This window comes from Mustelus asterias, chromosome 20 (assembly GCF_964213995.1).
Source record: "Mustelus asterias chromosome 20, sMusAst1.hap1.1, whole genome shotgun sequence".
NCBI classification, from domain to species: Eukaryota; Metazoa; Chordata; class Chondrichthyes; order Carcharhiniformes; family Triakidae; genus Mustelus; species Mustelus asterias.
In genome coordinates this window covers 72964896-72988435 of record NC_135820.1, presented here as the reverse complement: position 1 = coordinate 72988435, position 23540 = coordinate 72964896, and the positions used below count along the sequence as shown (strand labels likewise).

Genomic DNA, 23540 nt, shown 5'->3' with positions numbered 1-23540 from the left:
GATAAGCACATGAATATGCGAGGAACAGAGGGATACGGAGCAAGGGCAGGCAGAAGGGATTAGTTTAATTTGGCGTCATAGAAAAACTACAGCACAAACAGGCCCTTCGGCCCACAAGTTGTGCCGAACGCATCCCTACCTTCTAGACCTACCTATAACCCTCCATCCTATTACGCTCCATGTACTCATCCAGGAGTCTCTTAAAAGACCCTATTGAGTTCGCCTCCACCACCCCTGACGGCAGCCGATTCCACTCGCCCACCACCCTCTGTGTGTCATGTTCGACACAACAATGTGGGCTGAAGGGCCTGTTCCTGTGCTGCACTGTTCCAAGTTCTATTTTAACTAGGCAAGGCTTTGATTTTAATCTTTCTTTTAAAACAGGAGAAATAAAACAGACAACTCTTTAAAAAAAGCTCAAGGCAGATAGCGGATGTTGAAAACAGTACCATCCAATCAGGGAAATTCTCCAGGCAAAGACACGAGAACATTCCCCTGGTTCGGAAGGAGCTCAGGGTCAACGCCTATCCCTCATCCAATCCCATTAAAGGATCTCTTTATTGCCACGCTGCTGTCTGTGGGAGTTCCTTATCCTGCCACCATTACAACAATGACTACACCGTAGAAACCTCACTGGGTAGCGACATCCGGAGTTAACTGTTCATCACGTTTCACACGCTAGCTGAGAATACACATCATCACCATCTGATTTGGCATGTCACCTACGACTCTCACCAACATTTACAGATGCACCACAGAAAGCATTCTTTCTGGTTGTATCACAGCTTGGTATGGTTCCTGCTCTGCCAAGACCGCAAGGAACTACAAAAAGTCGTGAATGTGGCCCAATCCATCACGCAAACCAGCCTCCCATCCATTGACTCTGTCTACACTTCCCGCTGCCTCGGCAAAGCAGCCAGCATAATTAAGGATCCCACGCACCCCGGACATTTTCTCTTCCACCTTCTTCCTTCGGGAAAAAGATTTAAAAAGTCTGAGGTCACGGACCAACCGACTGAAGAACAGCTTCTTCCCTGCTGCCATCAGACTTTTGAATGGACTTGCCTTGCATTAAGCTGATCTTTCTCTACACCCTAGCTATGACTGTAACACTACATTCTGCACCCTCTCTTTTCCTTCTCTATGAACAGTATGCTTTGTTTGTATAGCATGCAAGAAACAATACTTTTCACTGTATCCCAATACATGTAACAATAATAAATCAAATTTCCTCCAATTTAATATTGGGGAAACTGAAGGCAATGTTTCCGGACTCCACTCAAACTCCGTTGCCTAACTATCAGCTCCATAACCTCTCCCTAGCAATAGGCTGAGGTTAAACCAGCCGTGTTCGCAACCCGAGTATCACATCAGATCTGACTTTGTGCTTCTAAATTCACATGCATCATCACCAAGACCGCCCATTCCCAAATCCGTCCCGACATCTCATCTGTTACCAATAACCTTAGAATCATAGAATCCTACAGTGCAGAAAGAGGCCATTCAGCCCATCGAGTCTGCACCAACCACAATCCCACCCAGGCCCTATCCACACACATTTACCCACTAACCCCTCTAACCTATGCATCCCGGGACACTAAGGGGCAATTTAGAATGGCCAATCAACTTAGCCTGCACATCTTTGGACTGTGGGAGGAAACCGGAGCACCCGGAGGAAACCCACGCAGACACGAATGTGCAAACTCCACACAGACAGTGACCCAAGCCGGGATTCGAACCCAGGTCCCTGGAGCTGTGAAGCAGCAGTGCTAACCACTGTGCTACCGTGCCACCCCTCATTCATCAGCCATTATTACCTCTGGACTCAACTATTCCAACACACCCCAACTGCTCTCCCACTCCTCCATAAACTTCAGGTCACCCAATACTCTGCTGCCCATGTCTTAAACTCACCGCACGTCCCATTTCCCCCTCTGCTCGCTGATCTACACTGGCTCCAGTACAAACAACAATATGACTTCAAAATTCTCATTCTTGTTTTCAAATGGCTCTGTGGCCTTGTCCCCCTCTGTCTCTGTAATCTCCTCAAGCCCCACAACCCTCCACGATATCTCTACTCATCTCAATCTGGCCTCTTTGACCATCCCTGATTTTAATTTCATCACAATTGGTGGCCATGCCATCAGCTGCTCGAGTACCAAGTTCCAGAATTCCTTCCCTACAGTGCAGAAGAGGCCATTCAGCCCATCAAGTCTGAACAGACTCTCTGATAGAGTAACTTACCTAGGTCCTCTCCCCCACCCAATCCCAGTAACCCCACACATTCACTAATCCATCTAACCCACTCATCTTTGGATACTAAGCGACAATTTAGCATGGCCAATCTACCTAACCCGCACATCTTTGGACTGTGGGAGGAAGCCGGAGCACCCGGAGGAAACCCACGCAGACACGGGGAGAATGTGCAAACTCCACATAGACAGTGACCCAAGCCGGGAATCGAACCCCGGGTCTCTGAAGCTGTGAGGCAGCAGTGCTACCCACTGTGCCACCGTACCACCCCACTGTGCCACCATCTAGGCCTCTTTACCTCATTCTCCTTTGTTAAGACATTCCCTAAAACCTATACTTCCATCCAGATTTTGATTTGATTTCTTACTGTCACATGTATTAGTATACAGTAAAAAGTATTGTTTCTTGTGCGCTATACAGACAAAGCATACCGTTCATAGAGAAGGAGAGGGTGTAGAATGCAGTGTTAAGTCATAGCTAAGGTGTAGAGAAAGATCAACTTAATGCGAGGTAGATCCATTCAAAAGTCTGATGTCAGCAGGGAAGAAGCTGTTCTTGAGTTGGTTGGTACGTGACCTCAGACTTTTGTATCTTTTTCCCAATGGAAGAAGGTGGAAGAGAGAATGTCCGGGTTGCATCATCTAACCCAACATCTCCTTACGTGGCTGGGTGTTGTACTTGGCTTTACAATGCTCCTGTGAAGTGCCTGGGGATGCTTTATGGGTTAAAGGCACTAAATTGTTGTTGTGAATGGTCATGAACTTGCTATGTAAATGCAAGTTCTATCTCTCTCTCTTTAGGGTTCCTGGAGGCCACTCAAACACAGCCTGCCCGAGCACCCAGAGGTGGAAAAGTGGCAGAACCGCAACAGTTAACAGACAGTCACCCCTGGCAACAGGATTGTGCCACAGCTCCCTGGGTAAGTGGGGCAGGTTTCTGGGTTTTGGGGGAGGTGGGGATGGAGGCCTGCTGACTTGGTTATTGGTCCCCGGCTGCCCTTCCCCTTCCTGCACACGAGCTAGGCTTGTCACAACCTCAGGATTGGCACTGGAAACGGGGCAAGTCAAGCCACCCTGGCCACTCAGCCGGCTTCCAATCAGACCTTGTAATGTAAGAGCCACGGTTACCGCGACGCCTGGGTCCCAAACATACCCAAGGGAGGGCGAGGCCCTCAGCACTAGGCCCCATTTCCATGGTAACGCAGCATCGGCATCTCTCCTGCAAACAGCGAGGCAGTCTTATCATCTCACTCCAACTCCAACTGAAAGGTTGACACCTCTTGGGCGGCAGAAACAGTTTCTCCTCGTGAAGTGAATCGTTGCGTAGGGACGCGCCGCTTGCCTCCTTCGGTAGTCGTGGCGCCGGTAACTCAGGTGAGGGGCACCCTTCAACCAGGACAAGTCAATCAGAGCAGCTCTCCGAGCTGGGCCGGTGCCTGGCTTTCCAGGAGCTCAGAGCCCTCCCCCGGGGCATGCCGTCCCGCAGCAGGTCCAGCTCCCCCCGAATAACCGACACCAGAAAAATTCCCCCTGCAGTGTCAGGAAAATTCAAACCACGACCCAGCAAGAGGGGCTTCAGGCACTGCGAGGAAAAAATAAACAAGAGGGAAAAGAAAATGGGATTGATCAGGGAGTTTAAAAAGAAAACACTTTCACAACAAACTTAAAACTGCAGTATTGCTGAAAAAGAAATATGCTGTCAAAAATTGTTCCCTTGGACTCATCAGGACAGACACAAGAATGCCAAATTTCAAAGGGGGCAATAATTTCTGATGTATGAGAAAAGGGTCCATGGAAATAACTCGAGCAGAATCCACTTGCCATCCTTTTCTAAGCTTGGGGAGCCTGGAGTAACCAGTTACATCCTACACAACAACACCACAGCCAATTAGAATCAACTTGTCAACCAATCAGCACCCTTTCTCCTGCGATACAAGCAGTTGCGGTCATTTGAAATTTGGCATTTATTTTAAGTTTATTTATTAGTGCCACAAGTAGGCTTACATTAACACTGCAATGAAGTTACTGTGAAAATAACCTAGTCGCCATACTCCGGCGCCTGTTCAGGTACACCGAGGGAGAATTTAGCATGGCCAGCACGTCTTTCGGACTGTGGGAGAAAACCCACGCAGACACGGAGAATGTGAAAACTCCACACAGACAGCAACCCAAACCGAGAATTGAACCTGGGTCCCCAGCGCTGTGAGGCAGCAGTGCTAACCACTGCGCCACCAGGCAAGGCCTTGTTCCCAGTCATTCATTCAGTGAAGATGCACAGACAGATGCCACATGAGGTGGTGTCCATGGCAGAATGGTAATGTCGCTGAACTCTTAATCCAGAAGCACAGGTTACTGTCATGGGGACATGGTTTCAAATCCTACCATCGCAACTGGTGGAATTTAAATTCAATTCATAAATCCGCAGATTGATAGGCCAGGAACACACACACACACACACAGCTATTCTCAGTAACGGTGAGCCCAAAAACGGTCATCAAATATCAGAAAAACCCATCTGGTTCACGAATGTCCTTTAGGGAAGGAAATCTGCTGTCCTTACCTGGTCTGGCCTACATGTGACTCCAGAGCCACGGCAATGTGGGTGACTCTCAACTGCCCTGTGAAATGGCCTAGCAAGCCACTCAACTCCAAGCAACTGGGAATGGGCAAGAGATGCTGGCCTTGCCAGCGGCACTCACGTCCCACGAAAGAATAAAGCCAGGGAAGGTAAGGGACAAGGGAGGAAGAAGTGCTCTTTGTGCCCCTGTGGCGTGGCACAAAGGCCAGCTTAACACAGAGCGGAATGAGCAAATTCATGGCAACTAGGAATAGTCACTCAACATGACCTCAGCAACTCTCGATTGCCCCAGCTGCAATGGATACAAAGTCAGAAACCTTTGTAACTCAGTAGTCCATGGAACAACTGAAAGGAATCCAGCTAATTCTGGTCATGAGATGAATGGGCAGCACTGTGGCACAGTGGGTTAGCACTGCTGCCTCACAGCGCCAGGGACCCAGGTTGGATTCCCGGCTTGGGTCACTGTCGGTGCGGAGTTGGCACGTTCTCCCCATGTCTGCGTGGGTTTCCTCCGGGTGCTCTGGTTTCCTCCCACAGTCCAAAGATGTGCTGGTTAGGTGCATTGGCCATGCTAAATTGCCCCTTGGTGTCCCGGGATGCGTAGGTTAGAGGGGTTAGCAGGGTAACTGTGTGGGGTTGCGGGGATAGGGCCTGGATTGGATTGTTGTTGGTGCAGACCCGATGGGCCGAACGGCCTTCTTCGGCACTGTAGAGATTCTATAATTCTAAAGGTGTTCTGGAACATTCCAGGCTCAGGACAATAACAACTATTTACCATTTATATAGATGATCTGGAGGAGGGGACGGAGTGTAGGGTAACGAAGTTTGCAGACGACACAAAGATAAGTGGAAAAGTGAATCGTGTGGAGGACGGAGAAGATCTGCAGAGAGATTTGGACAGGCTGAGAGAGTGGGCGAGGATATGGCAAATGGAGTATAACGTTGAGAAATGCGAGGTTATACACTTGAGGAAATAATAACAAATGGGATTACTATCTCAATGGAAACAAATTAAAACATGCTACCGTGCAAAGGGACCTGGGGGTCCTTGTGCATGAGACGCAAAAGCCCAGTCTGCAGGTACAACAGGTGATCAAGAAGGCAAATGGGATGTTGGCCTATATTGCGAGGGGGATAGAATATAAAAGCAGGGATGTCTTGATGCACCTGTACAGGGCATTGGTGAGGCCGCAGCTGGAATACTGTGTGCAGTATTGGTCCCCTTATATGAGGAAGGATATATTGGCATTGGAGGGAGTGCAGAGAAGGTTCACCAGGTTGATACCGGAGATGAGGGGTTTGGATTATGAGGAGAGGCTGAGGAGATTGGGTTTGTACTCGTTGGAGTTTAGAAGGATGAGGGGGGATCTTATGGAGACTTATAAGATAATGCGGGGGCTGGATAGGGTGGAGGCGGAGAGATTCTTTCCACTTAGTAAGGAAGTTAAAACTAGAGGACACAGCCTCAAAATAAAGGGGGGTCGGTTTAAGACAGAGTTGAGGAGGAACTTCTTCTCCCAGAGGGTGGTGAATCTCTGGAATTCTCTGCCCACTGAGGTGGTGGAGGCTACCTCGCTGAATATGTTTAAAGCGCGGATGGATGGATTCCTGATCGGTAAGGGAATTAAGGGTTATGCGGATCAGGCGGGTAAGTGGTACTGATCCACGTCAGATCAGCCATGATCTTATTGAATGGCGGGGCAGGCTCGAGGGGCTAGATGGCCTACTCCTGCTCCTATTTCTTATGTTCTTATGTTCTTAATACAGACTTTGCTTTCAACTTACCTACAAACACCCACTCAGAACTCCAAGGGTTGTAATGTGTCAAAGTCACAATCAAACAACTCGCTGATCCCCTCTCCTTCGTCCAGGCCAAAATGGTAATCCTGAAACAATGGGGGAGAGAGATTGACAAACATCTCATCAAATGGGATGGGGAGGAAGGCATCTTCCGTCTGCTGCAGTAGGCTGGCAGCTGAGGTCAAAGGTGAAAGATTAATGTCCACAACTCCAGCCAATGGGGACGATGGATTACTTGCCAGGTGAGTCCCTGTGAAAACGAAAGAACTAAATGTCAGTACAAACCAAAGAAAATCATTGGATCTCACCATCACACGGTATGCCTGAAAAATCATCAGGTAAAAAACATCCCAGTTACCACAAACCAAAACTAAAATGTAAACTTTCAAAGGACCTTTGCAAGTCAACATATTGGCAAAGAGCTAATCTAAGACTTGTCTTTTTTTTTTAATTCATTCGCAGGACATGGGCTTTCGCTAGTTGGCCAGCATTTATTGCCCATCCCTAGTTGCCCTTGGAGGGCAGCTGAGAGTCAACCACATTGCTGTGGCTCTGGTGTCACATGTAGGCCAGACCAGGTAAGGACAGCAGATTTCCTTCCCGAAAGGACATTAGTGAACCAGTTTTTCTGACAATGGTTTCATGGTCATCAGTAGGTTCTTAATTCCAAATATTGTCTATTGAATTCAAATTCCACCATCTGCCATGGCGGGATTTGAACCCGGGTCCCCAGAACATTAGCTGAGTTTCTAGATTAATAGTCTAGCGATAATACCACTAGGCCATCGCCTCTCTTTCCTCCGTCTTGCACAGATCCAAAGCAGAACTCTTGCTATAATGTACATGGTTAAAAATATCACATAAGGTGCTTTAAGAAAGAACATCTCACATTTCTCCAGCTCCTTTTGTGACCTCAGGATATCCCAAGAGTTTTACAGCCACTAAAGTCCTTTTAGAGTGCAGTCATTGCTGTAATGCATGCAATGTCTGCAAGATCCCACAAACAGCAATGTGATCGCGACCAGATAATTACTTCATTTTAAAGTGAAGTTGATCGAGGGATAAACATTGGCCGGGATGCAGGGGAAACCTTGCCTGCTCTTTGAAATGGTGCCATGGGATCTTTCACATGCACCCATGGATGAGGACTCTGGGTCTGTACTCGTTAAAGAGTTCAGAAGGATGAGGGGGGATCTTATTGAAACTTACAGGATACTGCGAGGCCTGGATAGAGAGGACGTGGAGAGGATGTTTCCACTCGTAGGAAAAACTAGAACCAGAGGGCACAACTTCAGGCTAAAGGGACGATCCTTTAAAACAGAGATGAGGAGGAATTTCTTCAGCCAGAGAGTGGTGAAACTGTGGAACTCTTTGCCGCAGAAGGCTGTAGAGGCCAGGTCATTGAGTGTCTTTAAGACAGATAGATAGGGTCTTGGTTAATAAGGGGATATGGGGTTATAGGGAAAAGGCAGGAGAATGGGGATGAGAAAAGTATCAGCCATGATTGAATGGCGGAGCAGACTCGATGGGCCGAGTGGCCTAATTCTGCTCCTATGTCTTATGGTCTTATGCTACCAAATAAACCTGTTGGACTTTAACCTGGTGTTGTGAGACTTCTTACTATGGTCTAAAGGGCAGAGAAGACCTGCGTTAACACCTCAGCTGAAACATGGCCTCCAACAGCGCAGCACTCTCTTAGCATCACACTCTGATATCAGCTAAGGTGATGTGCTCTGGTTTCCAGAGTGGCATTTGAACCTACAATCTTCAGGTTCAGAGGTGAGAGTCCTATCCACTGAACCACAGGACACAGTGCGAGCGTCAAAAGAGGAAGGGTTGACAAAAAGAAAAAGCACAGACCTTGGGCGTGACTCGAAGTTGATGAGAGGGTTGTGCCCTGGGATATGCGTCCTGGTAGTTCCTGATTGGTCACTTTGCAAAGGCTGCTGGTCCTGACAGGGCTGACCTTGACGGGGCTGATCTTGACGGGACTGACCTTGACGGGACTGATCTTGATGGGACTGACTTTGACGGGGCTGACCTTGACGGGGCTGGTAAGTGTTTTCACGGGGCTGCAAGTGCCCGAACTGCCCTCAGGACACAGGAACACATCCACTGGCCCCCTGCTGCTTTGCAATGAGATCTGTAGTGCCTTCAGAGAGAGGGAGAAGGAAGAGACAAACACACAATAACAGATCCAATTTTCCACAGTTAGATCACTGCCACCTGTAGAGGCTCTCCATGTTTAGATGCACCACAGCAGAGTGGAATAAAACCAGAGAGAGGCAGGAATGACTCCAGATCAGCTTCCTACTATGCTGAGGACCCAGCTAGTTCTCCTCGGTACGAGAGAGCAAAACCATTTCCTTTTCCTGGTTAGGGTACACTGGCCATGCTAAATTCTCCCTCAGTGTACCCGAACAGGCGCTGGAGTGTGGCGACTGGGAGATTGTAACAAGTCCTCAGAGGCAGAAGTCCCTTCACCAAAACCCCTTTATTTACAAGTCTGACAGCAGCATACAGAGTGCTTTCAGTTAGCAGCCGACACTCAGAGTCCCAGAGGAACTGGGTTAAGTACAAAGCAAGAGGCTCCCTGACTGGCCCATCAATCTAGCCCTTAATCAGGGAGTTCATATTCTAAACAGGCCCACCTCAATCGCCTGATTAAAGTCATTACAGGGATTTTCACAGTAACGCAAGCCTACCTGTGACAAAAATAAATAAACTTAATTAACTTAAACCATTCCGTAAGTAATAGCATGAGGAGGAAACAACGGCTTAAAATGAGTTCCGAGGTGATGTCAGGAAGTACTTTACTCAAAGCGCAGTGGAAATGTGGAAGCTCTCGTCCCAAAAATCTGACGCTGAGAAAAAGGGAAAAGGTCAAAACTCAGATGTGTGTGCGTGCGTCAAGCTCAGGGCATTAGGGTCACAGAACCAATGTGATCAGGTGGAATAATGATCAGATCAATCATGGCAGAACAGGTTTGAGGGACTGAATCTCCTGTTGAGAGGTCTCGGGCAAGGTTAAAATTGGGACATAATCTATAGTCTCAGTGGGAGAGAAGACTTGGGGATAAATCGATCTAGTCTTAATCACTCTTCATTTTCTTCAGTGATCACTCACTAGCGAGTATGATTGTCCGCTCTGTGTCACTGGTCATGGGTGGGTTCTTGCGTGACTGGTGAACCCGATTCTAGAGTCGCCGTCTGCACACTTTGCAGATGTTTCTGGGAGGCGAGTTCGGCCCTTGGACTCTGGATCGCTGGTATTCCTTTCTCAGGTTCTTCTCCAGCCCTCTTCTTGCCATCGGGCAGCCGTGAAGAATTATGTCCCTTCCATTAGGAGCTTCCTCCAAGTAGGTCTCTTCTGAGCAAGGGTCTCCCAGGCATTGACATCTACATAGAAGATAGGGCCGAATGGCCTCCTGCTCCTTCGAGCCTGCTCCGCCATTCATCACGATCATGCCTGATTGTCCAATTCAATAGCCTAATCCCACTTTTTCCCCATAATCTTTGATCCCGTTCGCCCCAAGTGCTATACCCGCCTCTTGAATACATTCAATGTTTTGGCATCAACAACCTCCTGTGGTAATGAATTCCACAGGCTCATCACTCTTTGGATGAAGAAATGTCTCCTCATCTCCATCCTAAATGATCTACCCTGAATCCTCAGACTGTGACCCCTGGTTCTGGGTTGCATTTCTTGAGTTAAGCGTTCAGGGTGTCTTAGAAGTGTTTCCTTTGTCCTCCTTTTGTTTGAGTTTTCTTTGAGCTGGGCGAAGATGATTTGTTTTGGCAGTCAGGTCTCTGGCATCGTAAGCACATGGCCAGCCCAGCAGAGTTGGTTTCAGATGCTCATGGCCTCAATGCTGGTGCTCTTTGCTTCTGCATGGATGCTGATGTTAGTAAGCTCGTCCTCCCAGCTAATGCAGAGAATTCATCTCAAAGAGCATCAATGGTACTTCTCCAGGGCCTTGAGGTGGCGTTTTGATTTGATTTGATTTATTATTGTCATATGTATTAGCATACAGTGGAAAGTATTGTTTCTTGTGTGCTATACAAAGCATACCGTTCATAGAGGAGAGAGCGCAGAATGTGTCATACAGTCATAGCTAGGATGTAGAGAAATATCAACTTAATGCAAGGTAAGTCCATTCAAAAGTCATGAATGGCAGCAGGGAAGAAGCTGTTCTTGAGTCGGTTGGTACGATCTCAGACTTTTGTATCTTTTTCCCCATGGAAGGTGGTGGAAGAGAGAATGTCCAGGGTGCGTGGGGTCCTTAATTATGCTGGCTGCTTTTCCAAGGCAGTGGGAAGAGTAGACAGTGTCAATGGATGGGAGGCTGGTTTAAGTGATGGACTGGGCTTCATTCACAACCCTTTGTAGTTTCTTGTGGTTTTGGGCACAGCAGGAGTGTATCAAGCTCTGATACAACCAAAAAAAAAGTGCTTTCTATGGTGCATCTGTAAAGGTTGGTGAGAGTCGTAGCTGACATGCCAAATTTCCTCAGCTTCCTGAGAAAGCATTGGTGGGCTTTCTGGACTATAGCATCGGCATGGAGGATCCAGGACAGATTGTTGGTGATCTGGACACCTAGAAACTTGAAGCTCTCGACCATTTCCACTTCGTTCCCATTGATGTAGACAGGGGCATGTTCTCCTTTACGCTTCCTAAAGTCGATGACAATCTCCTTCGTTTCGTTGACGTTGAGGGAAGAGATTATTGTTGCCGCACCAGTTCACCAGATTCTCTATCTTATTCCTGTACTCTGTCTCGCCATTGTTTGAGATCCGACCCACTACGGTGGTGTCGTCAGCAAACTTGAAAATTGAATTGGAGGGGAATTTGGCCACACAGACATAGGTGTATAAGGAGTATAGTAGGGGGCTGAGAACAGCCTTGTGGGGCACCGGTGTTGAGGATGATCGTGGAGGAGGTGTTTTTGCCTATCCTTACTGATTGTGGTCTGTGAGTTAGGAAGTTCAGGATCCACTCGCAGAGGAAGGAGCCGAGGCCCAGGCCACGGAGTTTGGAGACGAGTTTCCTCGGAAAAATGGTGTTGAAGGCTGAGCTGTAGTCAATAAATAGGAGTCTGACATAAGTGTCCAGGTGTCCCCGGGTTGAGTGCAGGACCAAAGAAATGGCGTCTGCTGTGTCCACAGCGACGACCTGTTGCGGCGACAGGTGAACTGCAGTGGATCCAGGCAATCTGGGAGGCAGGAATTGATTCGTGCCATGACTAACTTTTCAAAGCACTTCAAATGATGGATGTCAGAGGCACCGGGCGATAGTCATTAAGGCACGTTGCCTGGCCTTTCTTTGGTACAGGGATGATGGTCACCTTCTTGAAGCAGGTAGGGACCTCAGATTGGTGTAAAGAGGGGTTGAAGATGTCTGCGAATATTCCCGCCAGCTGGTCCACGTAGGATCTGAGTGCTCGTCCGGGTACCCCATCCTGGCCAGTCACTTTCCGTGGGTTAACATTCGAGAAGGTTGATCTGACGTCTGCGATGGTGACCTCGGATACCTGTACATAGTCCAAGTTTCTGAACTGTATAGAAGAGTTGGGAGGACAACTGCCTTGTACATGAGGATCTTTCTATCAGCACAGATGTCACAATCATTGAAGACTCTCATCCTTTAGGCATCTGAAGGCAGTGCTCATGGATTGGACATGATGTTGGATCTCCGCATTGATGTCAGCCTTAGCTGAGAGGTGGCTCCCCAGGTGGGTGAAATGTTCCACGACTGGGAGGGTTTCTCCATTGATCTTGATGGAGGGAGATCTCGGACCTTGCTCTGGGGGCGGGTTGGTAAAGGACTGGAGTTTTGAGGTTAAGGCTGAGACTGATTGTTTGGTAAGTTCCTGTGTTGGCATCTAGTGTAGCTTGGAGATTCTCTTCTGAGTGGAGACGGCAATGTCATCCGCACGGTGATGTCATCTGCACGGTGACGTCATCCGCACGATGATGTCATCCGCATGGCGATGTCAATGTCCATGAATGGTGTCAATGTCGTTTTCTTCTTGGATTTCAACTGGTTGAGGTTGAAAAGTTTTCCATCCATCCTGGAGCATGTGTCCACTCCACTGGGAAGCTTGTTCCCGACAAGGTGAAAGATGGTGGCGAAGACAATGGAGAGAAGGGTGGGGGTGATGACACATCTCTGCTTGACTCCATTCTTGAAGATTCCCGTTTTATTTCTGTCAGTGAGGGCTGTTGCCGACATCTTGGGCAGGATTTTCCAGACCTATGCGCCCCAAGACTGGAAACACCCGCCCAAGCCCAACGAACCTTTGAACTGTCCGCAGAGTTTTGTCCACGGGGGACAAGATGGGAGAATTTTAGCGCTTGTTGTGGAGGACTCGGTGGACACGGATGAATTTCTCTGCCAGTCGACCTTTGACAGGGTCGTCCATTGTACTTCCCAATGAGTTGAAAGCCTTGGTCAGATCAATGATGGCCGTGTAGCGTGGTTGATGCTGCTCCTGGAATTTCTCTTGAAGTTGTTGAGCAGTGAAAATGTCCAGTTTGGTCGGAAGCCACGCTGGCTTTCCGGAAAGATTTCTTCAGAAACTGGGAGGCGGCGGCTAGCGAGGATTCGGGCAATGATCTTCCCAGCAATGGGGAGTAGGGAGATTACTCAGCGGTTCCCACAGTTCGCTTCATCTCCTTTCTTCGAAGATGGTGGTGATGATGGTACCCGAAGTCGGAAAGGATCGCTTCTCTGTCCCGAGTTTTCTGGGGCAACTGACGGGATATAGTGGTGGATCTCTTCTCCAAGAAGAGATAACGGCGGATCTCTTCTCCAAGTTTAAAAATCTCCGCTGGAATCCCGTCCACTCCTGCAGATCTTCCATTCTTCACTGGTTTAATGATGGCTTCAACGTCATCCCCACTTGGTGGGAGTCCAAGGTCACCTTTGATGGCGAGTTAGGGGATTTCCTCATCTAACATGATATCATGATTTAGGTGTTCTCTCCATCGAAGCTGATGTTCTCTGTTTCTCAAGAGGGTTCCTTCCTTACTCTGCACTGGTTTGAGGCCTAGGGTGTTGGGTCCATATATTGCCTTGGTGGCACTGGGTGTCACCAGGTGTCATGCCTGTCAGTGAGGAGTTGCAGCTCCTTAGCTTTCTTCGTCCACCATTGGTTTTGGTATACCTGGTTCTTCATGGTACCTCCATCTTTGCTAATGGGTGAGCTTTCCTCTTTGCCTTGCCGGTGATGTTGTTTTGCCAGATGTGGAGAACGTTCATCTTGTCGATGAGGTCTTGGATGGTGTAGTTGTTTGCGTCGAACCAGTCCTGGGGCTTTCTAGTCTCGCGATAGCTGATGGTTTCTTCACAGCTTGAGACGATGGCTACGTTCAGCTCTTTCCAGTTGAGGACCGAGAGGGGTCGGGCTGAGAGGGGTAGAGGGTTGCCAACTTTGCTTGGATGTATTCCTAGAGGTTGCCTCACGTGACCATAGTGGATGCCAGGGCCAGTAAATTTAAGGACGAGATTCTTAATTAGTAATGGGTTTGAAGGGCAGGAAAGTGGAGTTGAGGCTGAGATGAGATCAGCCATGATAGTGTTAAATGGCAAAGCGGGATCAAGGGCTGAATTGCCTACTCCTGCTCCTAGTTCACAGCCAATTGCCCCCACTCCACCCCTCCTAAAGAGTAATCTTTGATTCCTGGAGACTCCAGGGTTCTGTTTGAACTCAGCCATTGAGATATTCAAGTAATTCCATGCACATGACTTACCTCAGTGGGATCAGTCACCTGGAGCTTGGTATCAGCTGGTGCTTTAATCACCATCACCATCTCATCCGCCAAGTTTTCAATGCTACGCAAATCTTGACAAGTGACGTAGGCAAACGTGCAAGAAGGTCAAGGAATAATCTTACACTAACAGAAATAATGTGGCCCAGTGCACCTTCCTCGAGACCACACAACCAACTCAGCACTGGAACCAAAAGCCTTATTAGCTCAAGTCTAAATACAGTAACTAACAGAGATCCCAGAGCGGTATCAACAGTTCCCAATAGCACGTGCTTTTAAAACACAGGAATCATTTAACAAGTTAAATAATGTTAGTGTTGGGGACTGGATGACTTGGTCATGGCTTTGCACGGAGCATCAGGCTGTGTACAGCGCAGGGTCAATACAGAATAATGTAACTTATGCATTGGTTGAGTGAGGTCAACTAAATACAGGGCACCCAGTGGGACACCTCAGGAAATTCTTTTTACGGGGCCCAAGTGTCTGGAGAGGAGAGGTCGGGAGGCAAAGGAGCAAATATTCCATTCTGATAACGCGAGCCCAACTTCGAGAGATTTTAAGGATTGGCAGGAGACACAGTCTCTGGATAAATCTGCCATTTTGCCCTGGATCGGGATCCAGTTGCATCCATGGATCGAAGCTACAAGGCTCTCTGAAGATTTCATAGAATCACACATACCCTGTGGGGAATTTTAACCTAACCAGCTGACTGTGGGTTCTAGCAGGCCACCAACTTTACGATATGACTCTCTGCTGACTTCAACTGGGCTTGAAAGAGTATACAAGATGTTTTCCTTTAGGTTAGCACTGATGCCAGGGACCCGGGTTCGATTCCCGGCTTTGGTCACTGTCTGCGCGGAGTCTGTGTGTTCTCCCCGTGTCTGCGTGGGTTTTCTCCGGGTGCTCCGGTTTCCACCCAGTCTGAAAGACATGCTGGTTAGGTGTACTGGCTATGCTAAATGTTCCCTCAGTGTACCCAAACAGGCACCGGAGTGTGGTGACTAGGGGATTTTCACAGTAACTTCACTGTAAGCCTATTTGTGACCCTAGTAAATAAACTAAACCTTTATTAGCCAAGGCGTAGAATATACAAACTGCTAGGACTGTATAAAAATAGAATAATAGAATCCCTACAGTTCAGAAGGAGGTCATTCGGCCCATCGAGTCTGCACCAACCACAATCCCACCCAGACCCTATTCCTGTAACCCCACATATTTACCTTGCTAGTCCCCTTCTCACCAGGGGTCAATTTGACATGGTCAATCCAGCTAAACCACACACGTTTGGAGTGTGGGAGGAAACCGGAGCACCCGGAGGAAATCCACTCAGACACAGGGAGAACGTGCAAACTCCACACAGACAGGGACCCGAGACCGAAATTGAACCCGAGTCCCTGGCACTGTGAGGCAGCAGTGCTAACCAGTGCCATCGTGCCACCCTGTGCCACCGCGCCACCCTAGGTAGATGGAGCAAGAGTACTGTGTACAGTTCTGGACAGGAAGGTGATCGCACTAGGGAGGGTACAGAGGAGATGTACAAACATGTTGCCAGGAGAGGAAACTTTAACGAGGGGAAAAAATTGGACAAGCTGCGATTGTTCTCTTTGGAACAGGGGAGAATGAGGGAAAGATATAATGAAGGTATATCAAATTATGCAGGGCCTGTCTGGAGTGGAGAGGAGGGGACTATTTTCCTTACAAGACAGGCCAATAGCCAGGTAGATTAGGTTTAAAGTGATCAGTAGAGGATAAAGAGAAGCTGGGGGAGAATCTTTTGCAGCCAGTGGGTGGCTGGCTCTGGAACTGTCCGAAAGGAATAGAATTTCTCCTCATTTAATAAACATGTGGACATGAACATGAAGAGCTGGAATCTACAGAGTATGGAATGAGAGCTGGATAGCTGGTAGCTCTTTTATAGCTGACACGGGCACAATGGGCTGAATGGTCTCTTTCTGTGCCCCAGTTTTCGATGATTCAGAGTGTAGGAAGCAACACGGAAACCAATCCAGACAGTTTCCACACCAGACGGACAGAACAAAAGGACCTACCCAAGTGTTTCTGCTCACGATCAAAGTTGCCCTAATGGAATCTGGTTTCTCTCCATCATCCCACTCCATCATCCAGATTCCATCAATGCCACACGCCCATTTTCCAGCAGTTCACAATGACCATCAGGAACTCACCTCCAAGCACCAATCCCAACCCATCGCCATCAGATTCCATCTCCAGTAGAGCACTTGTCGGCAACCAAACCCCCTCCCCCATTGGGGTTGTGAACGTAGCCCAGTCCCTCCCACCCATTGACTCGGTCGACACTTCCCGCTGCCTCAGGAAGGCAGCCAGCATAATCAAAGACCCCACGCACTCTGAACATTCTCTCTTCCACCTTCTTCCGTCAGAAAAAAAGATACAAAAGTCTGAGGACACGTACCAACCGTACCCCATGGTCACCACTGTACATTCGCATCTGTACATTCGCATCTACTTATCCAGCAAAGCTGGTAGTCCAGGGTGCAAGCAGTCAAGCAAACCCAGAAGCAGAGACAGAACTGAGCCAGGTAACATCCACCACTTCCACATTAGAGGACACTGGCCTTACGGCAATGGGTTATAGAAATTTAAGGGAAATCAAGATGTTGATCAAATGCCTTCCTCACAGCTCCCTGTCTTGTTTATACAATCATCTCCAAAGGCAGCAGGCCAGAATTCCCCAAGACTTAATGAGCCAGAGGCTACAAAGAGTCATAATTCTAGAACTGACTCAAGAACATCATCTTCCCTGCTGCCATTAGACTTTTGAATGGTCCTACCACATATCAAGCAGATCTTTCTCTTCACCCTCTCTGTAACTGCAAGATTATATTCTGTCCCCTCTTTTCCTTCTCCCCTATGTGCTCTATATACAGTATGCTTTAACTATATAGCACACAATACTTTTCACTGTATCCCAATACATAGGGAGGGAATAGGGGGAATACGCCCGAGTAAGGGCATCATGATCAGCACGGGCTTGGAGGGCCGAAGGGTCTGTTCCTGTGCTGTACTTTTCTTTGCTCAGACACACACAGAAACATTCCTCTGGATGAATATTGGTGCTGTCGGTATATATAAACACACATGCACATACATGTATAACTAAAAGGTACAAGGATCTATCTGTTCTGCCACACTCAGTTATGTTCCCCTGGTGCTGTGAGGCAGCAGTGTTAATCACCGTGCCGCAATTTGGTTTACGCTGGAAGAGTGTGTAGAATTACACAGATTCTGCGGCCCAGAATGAGGTCATTTTCCGGTGCGAACGAGCCCCCGCTCACACTTTCTCATCCAATCCTTTCGACATATCCACGCTCTTTCCGCTCAGGTGCTTATGTAACATTTGCTTTGAATTCAGCGCTTCCTAACATCTAAATCAAATCGCTATTTTTGCACCCCGCGAATTTCTCCCTTTATTGGCCTCAAATGTCAATTCACCCCAAACTCTGGATCAAACGCAACTTAATGCCATTCCACCTCTCAGCCATCTCCATGGACTGTCCAGTAGTCCAGCTCTGAAACTCTCTCCCCCCCCACCCCCTCCCATTACAAGTCTTTCCGTACCCCGATTTCACCCTGCCACTCCAACCATTTCCAATCCCACCCTCAGTCTGCCGCATTGACTCTTCCAGAGCCAGGTTACTAAGTGTCTCGGATCTTCCCTCCATTCCACCACCCTCAGCCATCACATCCCTGCTCTCTCGTTCTCACTCGCCCCAACTCCTCAGATCTCCTCTCGCTTGCCATCAGTTTGTCTCTCTCGATTGCAGTGATTTAAGGAGTAAAACTCACCACCTTCTGAGAAAGGGGCAACCAAGGTTGGCCAATGATGGCAAGGCTGCCATTTAAAGTCCAATGTGCATTAAGCGTAGGAAATCATTGGTTGTCACTTGGTGGTACAGAACTTGACTATTGAGATGAAAAGAGACAATTGTCAAAGCTTTTCGACTTGCACTCATCAGCAAGAATACCAAATCTCAAAGGGAACAGCAATTTATACTGTACGAGGCAGGTTGATTCGGATTGGTCAAGGCATCGCCATGGTGAGCGAGCCAGGAAGTGGCTGAACCCCAAGCTTTTGTTTCATTGACAAAGATGCAATGTGTGAACATGTGCCCATGGCAATGCCTTCACAGTGAGAAGTCTCACAACACCAGGTTAAAGTCCAACAGGTTTATTTGGCAACACGAGCTTTCGGAGTCTCAGGCTCCCAAATAAACCTGTTGGACTTTAACCTGGTGTTGCGAGACTTCTTACTGTACCCACCCCAGTCCAACGCCGCCATCTCCACATCACGCCTTCACCAATTAGAGTCAACCTGCCTGATTTAAATTCAGGTTTGGCAGTTAACTGTTCCCTGATGCATTCTCTATGGCAACAGCTCTTCCAATCAGAGTCTACTTGCCAACCAATTAGCACTCTCTTCTCGTGCAGTATAAATTGTTGGTGCTCTTGCAATTTGGACCACGTTAGTTGCATTGGGGGAAGAAAGGGTGAAGCAGAGACAGGAGATGAAATATCCAAAAGCACACGAGAGCCAATCCCATTCAATACAGGCTGCCACTGGTTTCCCCGAGTAAGCGCAAGGATATCTCTGGCTCTCCGAGTCCTCCGTCAGCAGTTTGAGTTGCAGGGAGCAGCTCTGGATCAGCTCCTCCAGCCTCTGGTCGTTGTCGTCCAGCTCAGCGATCTCCTTCACCAGGGTCTGGTACCGGGCCAGCACCTCGCCATCCAGGAACTGATGGCCACCCCTGAGGAACAAAGGGAGGGAGACAGACAAGTTACCAACACAAACAACCTCAATGGGGTGGGGGGGGGGAGGGAGGGCAGGAACATAGGAGGAACTGGAGAGAGTTTCTTGATGTGGAAAAAGCCCCGTCCACTTGCCCTCATCACCTTCCATATATGTTTCCCACCCCTTCCTGATTTGGCTGGACCAATCAGCTACATCCCCCTCCCCCCCCCCCCCCCCCCCCCCACTATACTAACTGAACAGTGCAATACAACAACAACTTGCATTTATGTGGCCAACCAGCCAAATGAAAACAGGCATGGCATATCAGCCAATGAAGTGCGCTTGAAATATCATAATTGTGGGAATACAACTGCCATTTTGTGCACAGCAAGCTCCCACAAACATCCATGAGAATAATCCCTGGTTGAGGGACAGTATAAATGTTTTATTCATTCATGGGTGTCGCTGGCTGGCCAGCATTTATTGCCCATCCCTAGTTGCCCTCGAGAAGGTGGTGGTGAGCCGCCTTCTTGAAACAAATACAAATGTCGCCCACAACTTCCCTGCTCTTCTTCAAACAACAGTGGTTAGCACTGCTGCCTCACAGTGCCAGCGACCCGGGTTCGATTCCCGGCTCGGGTCACTGTCTGTGTGGAGTCTGCACATTCTCCTAGTGTCTGTGTGGGTTTCCTCCGGGCGCTCCGGTTTCCTCCCACAGTCCGAAAGACGTGCTGGTTAGGGCGCATCGGCCATGCTAAATTCTCCCTCAGTGTACCCGAACAGGCGCCGGAGTGTGGCAACAAGGGGATTTTCACAGTAACTTCATTGCGGTGTTAATGTAAGCCTACTTGTGACTAATAAACAAACTTTAACATCCACCCGAGACGGTGGAGGGTCTCAGGACAGTGCAGCACCCACCCAGTACTGGATCCAAGAGTTCACCTGCTGATGAGTCAGGCCCTGTTGAATCATAGAATTCCTACAGTGCAGAAAGAGGCCATTCAGCCCATCGAGTCTGCACTGACTCTATTCCCGTAACCCCACATTTTTACCCTGTTCATCCCCTGACACTAGGATCAATTTAGCATGCCCAATCAATCTAACCCAAAAACAAGACTGAGAGGTTTTCCTGTGTCAGGGGACAAACGTCACTGACGGTAACCGGGATGGAACAGGTTAATCTGACACCCCATCCCTCGAGAATGTGAAGCAGGCGATGACACTGCGAGTGCAGGGTCAGCATGCAATGGTGTAATCTCGGGGAGAAAAAGACTTCCGTTTTTAATCAGGAAATGTTTGTGTAACTGGCTTTCCTGAACCTCAGAAGCGGGTTAATGACAGACACTGCCCGTCAACACGGTCACTTCAATCATCCACATTAAAACTTCCCAGAAAATAAGAGCGTGCATTCATGTAGCACCTTTAACATAGTAAAACAGCCAAAGACTCTTTGCAGCAACATTTTATTCCACTAATGGGAGACCTACATTTTGCAACATATTGCAATTGTTACCAATACTGAAATGGTCACAATTGTGCAATCCTCGTATTACGTTCTATTTTAGTTTTATTTTGATTGTAATGCAACAGTTATAAACAATTACTGCTGCCTCACAGCGCCAGGGACCCGGGTTCAATTCCCAGCTTGGGTCACTGTCTGGGGGGAGTCTGCACAGGTTTCCTCCAGGTGCTCCGGTTTAGAATTCATAGAATCCCGACAGTGCAGGAGGAGGCTATTCGGCCCATCGAATCTGCACCGGCCACAATCCCACCCAGGCCCTATTCCCGTAACCCCTCACATTTACCCTGCTAATCCCCCTGACATTAGGGTCAATTTAACATGGCCAATCCACCTAACCAACACATCTTTAGACTCCCACAAACTGAAAGATGTCCTGGTTAGGTGCATCGGCCGTGCTAAATTCTCCCTCAGTGTACCCGAACAGGGGCCGGAGTGTGGCGACTTGGGGATTTTCACAGTAACTTCATTGCAGTGTTAACGTAAGCCTACTTGTGACACTAATAAATAAGCTCTGCTCGTTTTATTTGCATTATCATAATTCAGTACTTCTTACCCTGGTGATTTTTCAAAGAACCAGTTATCTACCTATCATTATTAAACAAAATTTAACACCGATCGACGGTCCCACAGTCCAAAGATGAGGTGGTGATGGGCTTCCTTGATGATACAACTCCAGGATTATCACACGTCAGGAATGCTCCTTGGGTATCACACAGCAAGGGGTGCAGCCCTGGGAGTTGCATCTTGGGTTCTCTCAATGCCCCAGCTAGGAATGATAAACCCCGTTACCCTATTCCTCCTCCCCCACTCACACACCCTCTTAACCAAAAAATTAAATAGGTAATAAAGTCTCCTACAGAACAGTGTTGCAGTTATCATCAGAACTCATACGCTGACACGGTCTAAACACACGGACTGGCTGCTCACAGTTTTGCACTTAGCAAAACAAAACCGATTGCACGAGTTGAATGGGGAGGTCAAATGGCAACCCTTCACCTATTGCCCACTTGGCAAGTTCACAACAGCTTTGCTGCCTCATCCCACCATGACTCTGCACTTTATCTATCGCTATCAGTCAGAACCGGGTTCGATTCCGCCCTCCGTCAGCCTGCCTTCCCGGACAAGTCGAACTCTCAGGTCGGAGGGAAAATGAGCCTGTAAAATCACAATATTAAATGCACCAACTTGCACTGATGTAGCGCCTGTCACAACCTCAGGACAACCTCGAGGGCAAATGCAGCACTTTTGAAGTGTAGATACTTTTAAAAGTTTATTTATTAACGTCATAAGTAGGCTTACATTAGCACTACAAAGAAGTTACTATGGAAATAGCCTAGTCGCCAAACTCCGGCGCCTGTTCAGGTACACTCAGGGCGGATTTAGCATAGCCAATGCACCTAACTTGCAAGTCTTTCGGACTGTGGGAGGAAACCGGAGCACCCCCATGCAGACACCGCACAGACAGTGACCCAAGCTGGGAATAGAACCCAGGTCCCTGGCGCTGTGAGGCAGCAATGCTAACCACTGCGCCACCGTACCACCCGTGGTTGAACAGATTTGGCCTATACCCACTGGAGTTTAGAATGTGAGGTGATCTTACTGAGAAAACATCACTAATTATCCCCAGTTTTGAATGATTACCATTGTACAAAATATAAGTTCATCAGAACAGGAGGATGCCCCCTTGACCCTGTTCCAGCATAGAATTACATCATAGGTGTCCAGATCACCAACAACCTGTCCTGGTCCCCCCATGCCAACACCATCATTAAGAAAGCCCACCAACGTCTCTACTTTCTCAGAAGACTAAGGAAATTTGGCATGTCCATTCTGACTCTCACCAACTTTTACAGATGCACCATACAAAGCACTCTTTCTGGTTGTATCACAGCTTGGTATGGCTCCTGCTTCTGCTCTGCCCAAGACCGCAAGAAACTACAAAGGGTCGTGAACGAAGCCCAGTCCATCACGCAAACCAACCTCCCATCCATTGACTCTGTCTCCACTTCCCGCTGCCTTGGCAAAGCAGCCAGCATGATTAAGGACCCCACACACCCCGGACATGCTCTCTTCCACCTTCTTCCATCGGGAAAAAGATACAACGGTCTGAGGGCACGTACCAACCGACTCAAGAACAGCTTCTTTCCTGTTGCTGTCAGACTTTTGAATGGACCTACCTCGCATTAAGTTGATCTTTCTCTACACCCTAGCTATGACTGTAACTAACAATAGTAACTCTCGAAAGAGAATTGGAAAAATACTCAGTGGTTAGCGCTGCTGCCTCACATCATCAGGGACCCGGGTTCGATTCCCAGCTTGGGTCACTGTCTGTGCGGAGTCTGCACATTCTCCCCGTGTCTGGGTGGGTTTCCTCCGGTTTCCTCCCACAGTCCGAAAGACGTGCTGGTTAGGGTGCATTGGCCATGCTAAATTCTCCCTCAGTGTTATCCGAACAGGCGCTAGAGTGGGGTGACTAGAGGATTTTCACAGTAACTTCATTGCGGTGTTAATGTAAGCCTACTTGTGACACTAATAACTAAAGTTTAAACTTCAACTCGCGACAATCGTGCTCAGCGTCCGCTACACCACTCACAGCCACTGGATGTGATTCTTGGATTTCTTGGTGATGAGTTTGATGCCTTCCAGAACGTTGGTGATGTCGTAGATTCTGCGTTTCTGAACCTCAAGAGCCTGCGCTGCCCAGTTCAGGTCCAGCACGCCGTCTGGAGACTGCGCCAGTAACTGGATAAACCGCTTGGTGATCAGGCTCAGCGACGTGTCGTACCGGGTCTTCTCCACTGGCGATTTCAGGCCTAAGGGCAAAAGAACTTACATAAAGTTACAAAGAAC

General features: G+C 48.3%; 1 protein-coding gene across 1 annotated transcript in view; it reads right to left on the bottom strand.

Moving 5' to 3' along the window:
- Nucleotides 1–2307: 2307 nt before the first annotated feature.
- e2f1 (E2F transcription factor 1) overlaps nt 2308–23540 on the bottom strand; it is a 31794-nt gene continuing 10561 nt past the window's right edge. Inside the window, exons 3-8 of the mRNA XM_078236167.1 lie at nt 23284–23503; nt 19026–19184; nt 14383–14497; nt 8491–8782; nt 6616–6880; nt 2308–3834 (exon numbers count right to left, since the gene is read on the bottom strand). Of these exons, the coding sequence (XP_078092293.1) occupies nt 6630–6880; nt 8491–8782; nt 14383–14497; nt 19026–19184; nt 23284–23503 (1037 nt within the window). The 3' untranslated portion in view covers nt 2308–3834; nt 6616–6629. The remainder of the gene's footprint in view (nt 3835–6615; nt 6881–8490; nt 8783–14382; nt 14498–19025; nt 19185–23283; nt 23504–23540) is intronic.